This window comes from Cryptotermes secundus, unplaced genomic scaffold, assembly GCF_002891405.2.
Source record: "Cryptotermes secundus unplaced genomic scaffold, Csec_1.0 scaffold1242, whole genome shotgun sequence".
Taxonomy (NCBI): Eukaryota; Metazoa; Arthropoda; class Insecta; order Blattodea; family Kalotermitidae; genus Cryptotermes; species Cryptotermes secundus.
Window position 1 is genome coordinate 306,068 of NW_019739237.1, and position 11,189 is coordinate 317,256.

An 11,189-nucleotide genomic window follows, 5' to 3' on the forward strand; every position below is an offset into this window, starting at 1 on the left:
GTGAGCATAGCGATTGGTTTCAGTTGTGATGTGATTTACACAGTCGTCATCCAGAAAAAATTTTGATCCATGAAAAGGGATGCATTTTATGTGTTATATCAGTTTTGATCCCGAAACTATTAGCAAATGGAAATATTGGGGGTACAATGTCTCCGTACGTTCATGAGATGGGCGTGTCAGGCACCGCACTCGTGGTAGGTAAATGTTCATGATTACTGTCTTGTGGATCATTGTCTATCACTGTATTATTGTCACTATCAACTTCATCCAATTCAGGAATCATTATTTCATCGCCACTATCATCATCAGAAAAAATCTCGTTCACAACATTTTCCAGCTGGTCTGTAGGAAAACGAAGACACTTGCTGCAAGAAGCTATGGTGAAACTGAATGAATGGGAAATATTTTCTGACCTTTACCTTCTCAGAGGGTTCTGACAGTAATATAGACCCCCACAAAGTTTACAAGGGTTCTTTACAAACATGCACAAAAACTATCATAAATATGTCTTTGGTTGATGAGTGCCAAGAGAGCAAAGAAGGGACGAGATTGTCAAAGCGTTAAAACACGCCAACGCCAGGGAAAGGCTGGCATCGTCCGGGCGTTAAACCACGCCCGCGCCAGTCAAAGAGTTAATGTCAGAGACCAAGTTTCACACCTATACAGAACAATAGGAAAAATTATAGTTTTGTACATTCTGATTTTTGTGTTTTTGGACAGCAGACGATAAGACCAAAGGTTCTGGACTGAATGGTAGCAAGCATTACCAGAATTCAGTCTGTCTGTAAACATGAAGAATCTTGAGAACTGTTGAAGGATTATAGGTAAAGTTGTCTCTGTGCTTAACTAATTAAGCACTATACCATGAAGGTGTATGGGGGAGTGGATGTATAGATCCACATTTTCTTGACCTCGGCACTAGTTGAAGGTGAGCGGTCAGTTTCATGCCCCTGTCGCTTTACCCCTGGAAAAAGACCCCACCCGGTACCCATTGGATAGGAGGCTGGGTGGGCCCCAGAGCCCGTCTGGACATTATGGTGAAGAGAAAATTCTTACCCTACTCCACTCTCCCATGTTTCATTGTGTTCTGTTTAATTAAGCACAGGGATAGTTATACTGTTACGATGTCATGAATGTTTGTTGTATCATATAAAATTGTAAGACTTATTTGGTGATCCTGTTAACAGATCAGACTGACAAATGGTGAAGCTCTGACACAAACATTTGGGTCCAAGGAGCAACTGTCTGCAGTTAGATTATATGTCGAAATGAACAGAACAGATGGAGATGGACCTTTCTCTCTAATGACCAACTTTCCCAAGAAAGTCTTCGCTGAGGATGACTATGAGAAACCACTTGATTTATTAGGTATGCGAATAATAGTTGATATCACACCCTCAGTGCCTTCTATTCTGAGTACAGCGCAGAGTATAAGGACTGCATTTAAGATGGACATCATGTTTCTCAGAACTTGTCAACACCTGGTGCAATTTCATTAGAATTCCCATTATTTATATTAAACATGTATTTTGTTTAGAGTATCACAGAGTACCCAGGCTTTTATTGGTGCTGTTCTCTGTAAAAGATATTCTTAACTGTTTCATAAATTTGAATTTGAAATTGAGGATCTGTCTACCTTGATCCTGCTTCTAGAAGTTACATTCACCATTAGGCTAAGTAACTAACTTCATAGAACTGAGCCCTTCTTGAGAAGCTGCCAGGTTTGCAGCCAATCAAGAATTTCCCAACATTTTATCCAACCTGAAAGTTCATTACCATGTTCATATCCTGAACCAGATCAATTCAGTCAATTCCACCTCATCTTATCTCTCTAAGATCCATTTTAATATGAACCACCCACCAACTTCTTGGTTCTTGTAATTGCTGTTACAGAATGAATTAATAGAAATAAAATTTTTTAACAAATTTATTAATGTAGAAATTCTCAGAAATCTGCTTGATGTACATGAAATCTTCTTAGTTCAACTTGTTCATACTATGGATAGATATGGATATATGAACACAGTTTCATAAGTATTCAGACAGGTATGAGGTACGCTTAATCGGCTGGTCTAGATGAACACTTCAGACTTGAATTCAGTAGGTGCCCAGCTCAAATCACAACATCACTGGCTATACTGAAGTTTTTCATGTTTTTTCTCAGTCTATTCAGGCAAATTCCGAGATAATACCTTCATTAGGGCATGACTGCTTTCTTTAAAATTCATATGTCGTCTCACCATTCAATGCTATGCAGTCTCTAATACCGAGAGTGTCATATAATAACCCACAAAGAATGAGGAAACAGGTACAGGAAACTGCCATAGGAAGTTAACATTTGAAATGAAAGGGCATTGCTTGCAAGTAAAACCACATTTAATGGCTGGCTGTATATTACAATAAACAGGAACAACATTTAGGAAAATGCAGAGTACAATCTTCTGTTTATCAAAATAAAAACAACAAACAAATATACTCTGGTTTTGTTGTTAAAAAAAATATGTGACTCATTCCAGCAGAGCTCTGTTTATGTGTAAGAACAGAGTGAAGTTCATGTATGCTTTACATATATCAGGCACAAGTTTACAGTCAATGTTGGTAAAAAGGGACTAGACAACTTATGTTTTTGCTGAACTATACTTCACTATACACTTCCCGCTGAAACGAATACCCTTCAAGAAGGTGTCTCCAAGTCTGTCCGACTGTGAGAGATAAGAGACAAAACGTAACTCAGGACAGAGGAGATCAGAGAAGACCAGATCGGAATTAAGACAAGATAAGATGAGATCAGAGAAGACCACATCAGAGGTCAGACGAGAGACGAAGCGCTAGTCAGGTCGTATCATCTGGAAGACGTGATTTCAGAGCTATCTCCTTTAAGAGGAACTGTTTTTCTAACGCTGATGTTGTACTGCTGGTTGTCTACAGACACTCGTTGGAACGTACGAGCTTTGGTGTACCCTAAAGGTGCTACGTACAAGTTTAATATAGGTATGGGATTCCCTGTGGATTTGCCGCAGAAAATCCTGTCGTTTTCAATGAACTTCCAGTTCCAGTACACGCAGCCTACGAACTTCACTCCTCTGAAAGAGTTCCCTGAAGTCAGACGGTCATTTCGTGAGACAGTGGACAGGACTTCATCTTACCTAGCCCTGCAGAATGTCATGGATAGGCATGGGTTGGACGGCAGAAACTGTCTCCTCAGAAGCATCTGCGAGGTTGCAGAGGCCCCAGTCTACTACAACGGGTTAATAGGAGAATTGCTCCACGTGATTCTTTCTAAATTAAATCCTGTACATATGTACATATGCCGAGGACCCTGAGAGCTACACCAGCGGTAGCGTAGCTACTGGCAGGGCCTCCCTTGCTGGACAGGTCAAAGGGTAGGCATCAGACGAAGAGAGACACCGAAAACTGATGCCGGAAGCAGCGTCATCAGCAGCGACTTGAAGCACAGAGCAAATGATGGTTCAAGTTCGTATAGCAACAGGCGTGACCAGAGTCGTTTGAACGGCTGTTGTACTGCGATGTGGAAAGCAAATGGAAAAACTACCACATTATCACTTTTCCTGGATAGTCTCTTTCCAAAAACAGAAGATCGCATTAAGTGGAGAAACTGTTTTGGAAGAGACTGTGGACCTGTCGTCTGACAGATTACTGATGATGATGATGATACTTTAATAATAAGTTTTATTTAATACTGAACTGGTTATGTAGCTAATATTTGTTGTTAAAAGAATAAACAAGGTGAAACCTATATTTAATAATGAAGTAACTCTTAGCGTATACAGAACAGGACATGCAAATCACTGCAGGAAGCTTTCAGAATCCCTTCTTCCTCTCCAGAAGGGACAGATTTATAAATGAGAGTGTAAGAAAAGAAGTTTGAATTCAAAATTTTTTGAGAGAGAAGAGAAACATTAGTGATTTTGGCCATATAAAGAGAATGGGTGGAACAAGGATACCAATAAGGACATTAGTGCTGAAATTTAAGAAATAGAGACCTGGAATAACCCAGAACAAGTTGGCCTAGCCGTGTACTGGAAGAGAACAAGAAGAGATGAAAGGGCTAGCAACATATTGAAGAAAAAACAGACTTTATCTGTCTCCATAAATGTGGGTGTAAAATCTTTCTTCACTATTTATGCTCTGGAATGTTGTGAGAATTTCTGTACCATAAATAATAACTGAGCGTGACTAACAATATTTAGCAGAATTTTGATAGTCCGCATAATATATTCTTCGTTTAATCCATTGTTTCCCAAAGGTGGAGTGCTGAACCTTTCTACAGGTGCTGATGAAAACCGATCTTATAACAAAGATCTAAATTAATTATATTCCTAAAGTCCACAAACCATATTACAAACATAGAGTTTAATAGAAAAAGTTCTTCATTAATAGTATTTTCATTAAAAGTGTTTATAAATTGATAAATTATTTCAGTAATTTTTATATGCTGTGGGGGGTGGGGGTCCTGAAACTTTTTAATTCACAATAAAGGAAGCCTCGGACTAAAGGGGCACAGGAACCACAATGTTAATCAGTAAAAGGGCTATTATATAAATATTAAGTTTAAACCTTTTTTTTTTTTTTTTTCTAATAATGGGAAGTGATAGAGCATTCTGGAAAGTATTGGTACAGATAATTCAGAGCAAAAGGCTAATCAAGGAAAACATCTCATTCTTCATGTATACTGCTACTGAAGCATTTTGGCAGTGATTAATGCAGTGTCAGTTAGTGGGATTTAAGAGATCAAGGGTCAGCAGAGTCCTGTTAAAAACTACCTTTTTTAATTTTCAAATACACTTTTATACATTGTAATGTCTGAGATGACTACAGGTACTCCTTTCAAGGCAATACTATTCTAACTATAGTTCCTATCAGGGCTCCAAGAAGACAATGGGTAGTCAGTCTATTTTTTTCAATCAGTAACATAAAACATACACGTACATAAAGGCTCCAGAAGTTACAGATTAGAGTCCTTGCTGCTGTGTGGGCAGCAGTTTCCGGAAAATATGATGGCAATATTATTCAGTTGAAGTTCTGTAAATTATGTTCACACTAGATCTAAAACCACAGAAGGTGCACTGCAATCATCAGCTGAATATGAATTGTTTCTTGATCTGTTTGTGATTGTAAGCTGAGAACAAAGCTTCCACATGTGATATGATGAAGAATAGAAACTTTCTGAATATTGTTAAACACATACAAATATGAAATTGAAGCAGTGGTAGCATCTACTTTGAAGCAGAAATTAAAGACTTAAAAACTGGGTCAAACAGCCCTACATTAAACCCAATGAGAAAGTATGCTGATAAATAAATATGATATACAGAATTGCATAGTCTCAGAATGTGGGTGTATTTTGTTGGGAATAGATTATGGAATGAGTTGAAAAAGTTGTGAGATTTTATATTATTACTGTTCATTAAGGATTCACAGAGTATTCAACATCATTTCAATGAAGTTCTGTCAAATCTATATCACTTCTAAGCCTTTTTCATAAATTTAAAATATACATATGTAGTATAACAAATTATTAGCTAAATACACATTTTAAACTGTGTCCAAAACATCTTTGAGGGCATAGCATAATGAGATAATGGTGTAGGTTCTTCTGTCTGTTATCACCAGGAAGTTACTGGAGTCTCTTATCAGCATATGATTTGAACAAGAGTTCGAGGTATTTTTCTTCTGATGGTATAACATACCCTCAAAGACACTTTAGACAAATATAGATTATATCTTCATGGAGCCTTATTCAACACAAATACAAATATATTTTTGGGGGGAGAATTTTTAATAGACGAGGTGTGAAATATAAGTATGCACCTCTGTAATTGCACTGATTTCTTTACATGCCCTTCACCAAAGGATCTCTCCACCCCTACCCCCAAATGCTGTGATTCAAATACTGATTGATAGAACAGAGTGTGTAGACTGCAATAGACCACTTCATGTGAAAATCACCCATACTTATGCATGTTTGTATTCATAATAGCCTTTAATATATATGTATTTATTTTTTACACTGCTTACTTGAAGACTTACTTCAGCCTAACTTGTTTTAAATTTCAGTGAATATTTTTTGTGCAGAATATTTTAACACAGTTATGTAGAAATACATTATACCCACAAAAAATACTTGCATCTGAAGAAACTGATATAGCAACAGATTAATCTTCAAAGAAGTATCCTTAAATCAAGAAATGTATACACATACATATTCATATAAATAATTATGGAATTCTGTGATTTGTTTATAATACAAATATATCAGTTTTTCATTTTCATGAAAATGTCTCTATATATGCCTAAGCTTCCTCACAGAAATATCAAGAAATTATTACAGATTAATTAAATCCTTTCGAACCATAAATGTTCAAGAATATATAATTTGCATGCGGTAGTGTAGTGGTTGAGGCACTATGCTACAAGCTGGAAGGTCACGGGTTCAAGTCCCAATGAGGTCATTGGATTTTTCCAGTTGTCCTAATCCTTCCAGCCGCACTATGGCCCTGAGGCTGACTCAGCCTCTAACAGAAATGAGTACCAGGAATTAATTAAATAATTTTCCTGGGGAGTAAAGCATGGCCAGTGCATAAGGCTGACAACCTTACTGCCATCTTTGAGCCAATTGTCTAGATAATGTGGGACCCTGAATGTCTCCCAACTCTATGGGCCTTCATGGCCTGTTACAGGGATAGCTTTACTTTTACTTCTTTACTTTTTATGCTTTACATGTATGATTTTGATATTAAAATTCATAATGCATATTAATTTTATAACCCAGGCATTTTATGTAACAAAATTTATGCTTTGATGAGAGATACTTTTAGTCTGAAATTATTCAACATATAGTACACAAACCTCAGAATTTTTGTTCACAGTGACATCAGTTTCATTCCATTTTACATCCTTCTAATAATGAGATGTGAACATATTTAAATTAATTAAAATAGCTTGTATTATTTGATATGCTATCCAGAGTAAAAATATATAAACATTGCCAACTTTATGGAATGTATCCTGTTGCGTGATCAAACTAATCAATTAATCATGTTCCGTCTAATGCAACGCAGAGAATATATAACATTCAATCTGTTTTATTAAAATCACAACATGTTTCGACCATTTTTGCCTGGTCATCATCAGGCTAAAATTGTTGCACCCTATGTCAAAATTATTTATTGTGTGTGAACGCAGTATTTCCTAATTAAAATAAATTGACCTTATTAAAAATAATTAACATCCCATTGTTTTCCTTGTGGTCATCGTCCATTCGTTTAGAACATATTTGCTTCGGTATCTCTTGTTTAGTATTTATTCCCTTTGCAACATGGGTATTATGCATGTTATTTGTGCAGTTCATAAGGATGTTCATGCAGTGTTATCAGTTTTGTTATCTTTGGCCATAGGTTCTTCTGTGTTACCAGAGTAGTTGTGTTGTTAATTGGTCTCTGTATATATATGTTATATAATATTACATTTAATTATAATATCTTTTATTTTATATTACAATAATATAATATAGAGAATAGGTTGCATTTGAGACACAAATATATGTGAAGTAAATGATATGTTAATGCAACAGGATGCTTAAATACAATATTATCAATACTTGAAAGACTATCTTAAAGTAATCCATTTTAGTATGGTATCAAGTTTGTACTTCTTACATGTTGATATTTTACTTAATTGTTCCAGGACTGGTGCCTTCAGCTGTTGTAATAGTTTCACGGACCCAGTAGTACAACTTAAATGTAAGCAACTTGAACAGCATTTAAGACTTAATCTAAAATAAATTAGCTGAATATTTAATTTTCCATTTTATATAACTTTAATTAGAGTCTTGGGGTAAAGGAACAAATTTTTGTGCAGTGTATTACTCATTGAGCTTATTAAATTATTGCTAGAAGTGGAGAATGTTAGCAGTAAACTTAATCATCAGCATTTACCCTATCCTGCATTATGACTTTACATTGGTCATGTTTTATTTACAGTGAAACTTGGATTTTACATTTTTCGTGATTACTCATATATGTACTTCCTGTTTGGTCCAAGCCAAATGTCCAAAGGGCGGTGTTAATTATAACTGATTTTATGTTTCCTCAAATTTATGTTTTCCTAAATTTTCAAGTAATTTTTTAGAATCCTCACAATTTAAATTAATGTGATTATATGTTTATAATGTTCTGTTTTGCAAGATATAAAGAAAAACTGGTGCCCTTATGTTTAGTATTTATCTTGGTAAAATAGGTGTATCTTTGCATGTGAAGGATATTGAACCTGATAGGAGACATCTGTATGGATCGAGAGCTTTTTTAAAAAGAGAGGGATTTTGTTTGAATGATTAAAGAAATAGTGGTTAGTGTATTTGCATGTACACTGTTCTTGTGTTCAGACATGTACATTTTAAGTGTCCTCCCAGTGCTGCAGTACAAAGCAGCCTTCGTATTGCTTTACGTTGTATAGTCTCAATTTCCCTTGTTTTGTGTTTATTTTAGATGGTTCCTTCAAAATTGTAAAATCAAGGTTTCACTGTAGTTGCTTTCTGCCAGATATAAGTTAACACTTAGGATTTTGAAGAAGGAACACACATTCTTATGTATGTATCAACTATATATCGATAATCTTCCAAACATTCATAGTAAATTAATTGTAAGAAACAATGTTATCATTCGAAAATATCAAATGGTATATTTTTATTAAAATGTTTCTTGTTTGTCATATATATATATATATATATAGAGAGAGAGAGAGAGAGAGAGTGCGAGAGAGAGAGATGAAGAAGAAGAAGAAGAAGTGTTATGCTGTCATGCATAATTGACTTTTTGACATTTTATTCCCTGAACCATTCAGATTAATTTTATTCCCATTGAGCAAGGTAGGACCAGTGGAAAGCCTTTCATTTTCCGAAATGTAATCTTGTAGAATTTTGGTTGACTTTACACCCTGAAGAATACTGGGCAAGTTTGGATGACGATTAAGATGTCATCCACTGCAGGAATTGTATGACATGCAAAGCTTCCAACAGCCAGGAATGCTGCCCATAGACTGGCCTTTCGATGGTGTCGAGCGGCTTCCCATACTCAGGAGGAAGTATGCTGGGATATACAAACGTTTCCTTCAAAGGACAATTAGTTTTTATGCCAGTTGCTGGATCTGATGTTCCTTTAATTCCATCGCAATCCGTCAGAGTCAGGTTCTTGTCAAAACAGATTTTGATTTGAAAAAGGTATGTCTCATTTGTTTTCTGTGAATTATAAACAATCATAATTAAACTAATTATTGGTACATTAATAAAATATTATGTTATAAGATGCAGCTTTTCCTGTTGGCCTGTATACATAATGAAATGGGCACCTGATGTTTTCTAAAGTGATGTTATACTTGCAACAAATGTTGATTTGGACAAGAATTGCCAATCTCTGCATTCAAGATTTTGAAAAATATTTACATGGTGTTTATAGAGGTATACTATGGGGATATCTGGTTAATTCTTTTTTCTAATTTAATATCATGGTTGCAGTTTTAGTGTGTGTTGCCACATGCATATTCTCAAGTATTTGACATTTAAGATGAAATTATCATCAGTGACAATAATGTTACAGTTTCAGTCTTACAAAATATTCTTCACTTCCTTTCTAATTCCAGATGGAAAGTTTTCCTTTCTTTTTCTTTTTTTTTTTTTTGGTGTGTGTGTGTGTGTAGTTCAGTATTACACAAATTTATATTCAATAAACATGAATTGTGTTAGAAATCACTGGAAAGGTCATAACCTTTTATGTTTTAGATCTGTAATAAGAAAACTTTATAACAAGGTAACAAAGCAAACAGTTTGGTTATAAGAGCTCTGGTATCATTGCAAGGGTCTGTAAAATAATGGATGTCTGAAATAATTGAGCTTTTGTAATTTTTTGTAAAATGAATATAAATCTTACTAAGTGGTCAGGTATGATGAGAGTATTATCGTGTAAAACCTTTTTGAGGATGTGGCAACATCTAATAGTGACACATCATTAGAAAGTCTCTATTTTAAACACAAATTGGAATGAGAGAAGCCATTCTTGAGCTCGTTGAACACACAGGACTTCTTTTCCATAATATTGCTTATTTAAGATACAATATACGCTTAGAAATGTTTTAGACAGACTGTATTAAAACAGATGCATAAAAATTATATTTCAGGATAGGAAGTTAATTAACATGGTTGAAGATAAGATCCAAAGGCAGTAATATTGCTACTACATGTATGACATTAAGTATGGGGATAGACATCATAAACATACCCATAAACTTTAACTTCTCCTAAATGAAAAATTTCTATCATTGGCATGATGGCAATAATTTGAGGTTAGGTCAGGCCTGGCAGCTTTCAAGTAGCAGAAATTATGCAGAATGGCAGAAGTTCTATAATTTATATCATCTGCTTCATACAGATATTTTCAGAGGGATTCAGCCTCTAACAATTGTGTACCAGGAATCTACCTGGGGGTAAAAGGCGGCCAGAATGTAAGGCTGACAACATCACTGCCATCTTTGAGCCACCGATTATCTAGAAAATGTGGGAATCTCAACATCTTACAAATGTGTGGGCTTCTGTGGCCTGTTAACCTTTATCGGACGAACGTCATCATATGATGTCGTTAAAAGTTAGGGCAGCTGGCCAAACGTCATCATATGATGTCGCGCATTCCACGCGTGTAAAGATTTTTTTAAAATTAAATTTAAAATATAAATTGTTCTTCTATTTACATAATTTTTGGTCACAACCTTTATAAGGTGACAGCCTTCCCTCCTGCGTGATCTAATGTAATCTACCGACGTCATATGGCCGAACGACCTCATACGATTTCGCGCATTGCACGCATGTAAAGATTTTTTTAAAATTAAATTTTTGCTCTACTTACGTGATATATGTTCACCATCTTCATGAGGAAACAGCCTTCCCCCCTGCGTCATCTATGGTAATGTGGCCTTCGTATTGTACTGCCGAAAAAGTTCCAAAATGCAGAGTCTGACGTCGCAGCTCACGCACTTCGTATGAACGCTAGACCGCTTCCCACGCGAAAAGCACACACGACACCTCAGTTGCGATTTAGAGGAAGCAGGCCAGTGATGTCGAGCTGCAGTGATATTTATCCCCGCAGCTACACCGGAATAATTATTCACACCTCTCTCGCCAC

At 35.7% G+C, this 11,189-nt stretch overlaps 2 protein-coding genes across 3 annotated transcripts in view; one reads left to right on the top strand and one right to left on the bottom strand.

Annotated features, from left to right (window-relative positions):
• LOC111871832 (UBX domain-containing protein 1) overlaps positions 1-8,991 on the top strand; it is a 13,066-nt gene extending 4,075 nt beyond the window's left edge. The window contains exons 6-8 of one of the 2 annotated variants that reach the window (XM_023865200.2): positions 1,188-1,368; positions 7,708-7,763; positions 8,935-8,991. In XM_023865200.2, the coding sequence (XP_023720968.1) occupies positions 1,188-1,368; positions 7,708-7,751 (225 nt within the window). In that variant the 3' untranslated portion in view covers positions 7,752-7,763; positions 8,935-8,991. Of the gene's footprint in view, positions 1-1,187; positions 1,369-7,707 lie in introns of both variants that reach the window. The other variant, XM_023865199.2, reaches the window with a different exon arrangement.
• The window catches only part of LOC111871833 (ribonuclease Oy), a 19,572-nt gene continuing 16,211 nt past the window's right edge, over positions 7,829-11,189 (bottom strand). Inside the window, exon 5 of the mRNA XM_023865203.2 lies at positions 7,829-9,256. Within this exon, the coding sequence (XP_023720971.1) occupies positions 8,987-9,256 (270 nt within the window). The 3' untranslated portion in view covers positions 7,829-8,986. The remainder of the gene's footprint in view (positions 9,257-11,189) is intronic.